General features: G+C 57.0%; 1 protein-coding gene across 1 annotated transcript in view; it reads right to left on the bottom strand.

The window, feature by feature from the left end:
- Positions 1-214: 214 nt before the first annotated feature.
- LOC102248489 (alpha-1-acid glycoprotein) overlaps positions 215-647 on the bottom strand; it is an 8089-nt gene continuing 7656 nt past the window's right edge. The window contains exons 4-5 of the mRNA XM_005880921.2: positions 566-614; positions 215-404 (exon numbers count right to left, since the gene is read on the bottom strand). Of these exons, the coding sequence (XP_005880983.2) occupies positions 318-404; positions 566-614 (136 nt within the window). The 3' untranslated portion in view covers positions 215-317. The remainder of the gene's footprint in view (positions 405-565; positions 615-647) is intronic.

Raw genomic sequence — 647 nt, 5'->3', positions numbered from 1 at the left:
TGTTATCAAGCTGCTAATCTTTCTAGGCTGTTTGAGATACCCCAGACTCCCCCTCCTGCAGAAGGAACCTTCTCATGCTGGGCTCCCACACCACGTGCCATCGTCCATCCTGGTATGTGTGCTGGGGTTACAGCAGGGGCTTCTGCAGCCAGGGGCACAGGCTTCAACGTGAATGAATAGTGAATGAATGAGTGAGTGAGCAATAGACAACCTGCCTATTCCAAATGCAGAAACTTTATTGGTGCAACTGAGGGAAAGAACTGAGGCACACAGGGTGGGTGGGGGTCTCAGGATAGGCCCCCAAAGTCCCCGAGGTCCTAATCCAATGCTGTGCCTGTCTCAGACCTCTCCTTTTCCTTCTTCCTTTCCTCGTCATGCTGTTTTTCCAGCGGCAGGCACAGATTCTATAAGGCAGCGGAAGAAGAAAGCACAGTGATGGGGAAGGGCAGGGTCTCCTGGCGGGAAGGTGGGGTGCGCTCTGGACTGGGGCTCCAGTCCCCATGGGCTTCTGGGAAGCTCAGCTGTCCCCGCAGTGAGATGGGCACAGAAAAGCAGGCTCTCCTGCCTGGCTGTGCAGCCCTGGCTGGGAGATGGCCCTCTCTGGGCCTCTGGGGCTGCCCAAAGCAGGAGCGCCCTCAGGTGGGCAC

This window comes from Myotis brandtii, unplaced genomic scaffold (assembly GCF_000412655.1).
Source record: "Myotis brandtii unplaced genomic scaffold, ASM41265v1 scaffold658, whole genome shotgun sequence".
Lineage (NCBI taxonomy): Eukaryota > Metazoa > Chordata > Mammalia > Chiroptera > Vespertilionidae > Myotis > Myotis brandtii.
Note: the sequence above shows the minus strand (reverse complement) of the source record. Positions and strands in the feature narration are given on the sequence as shown.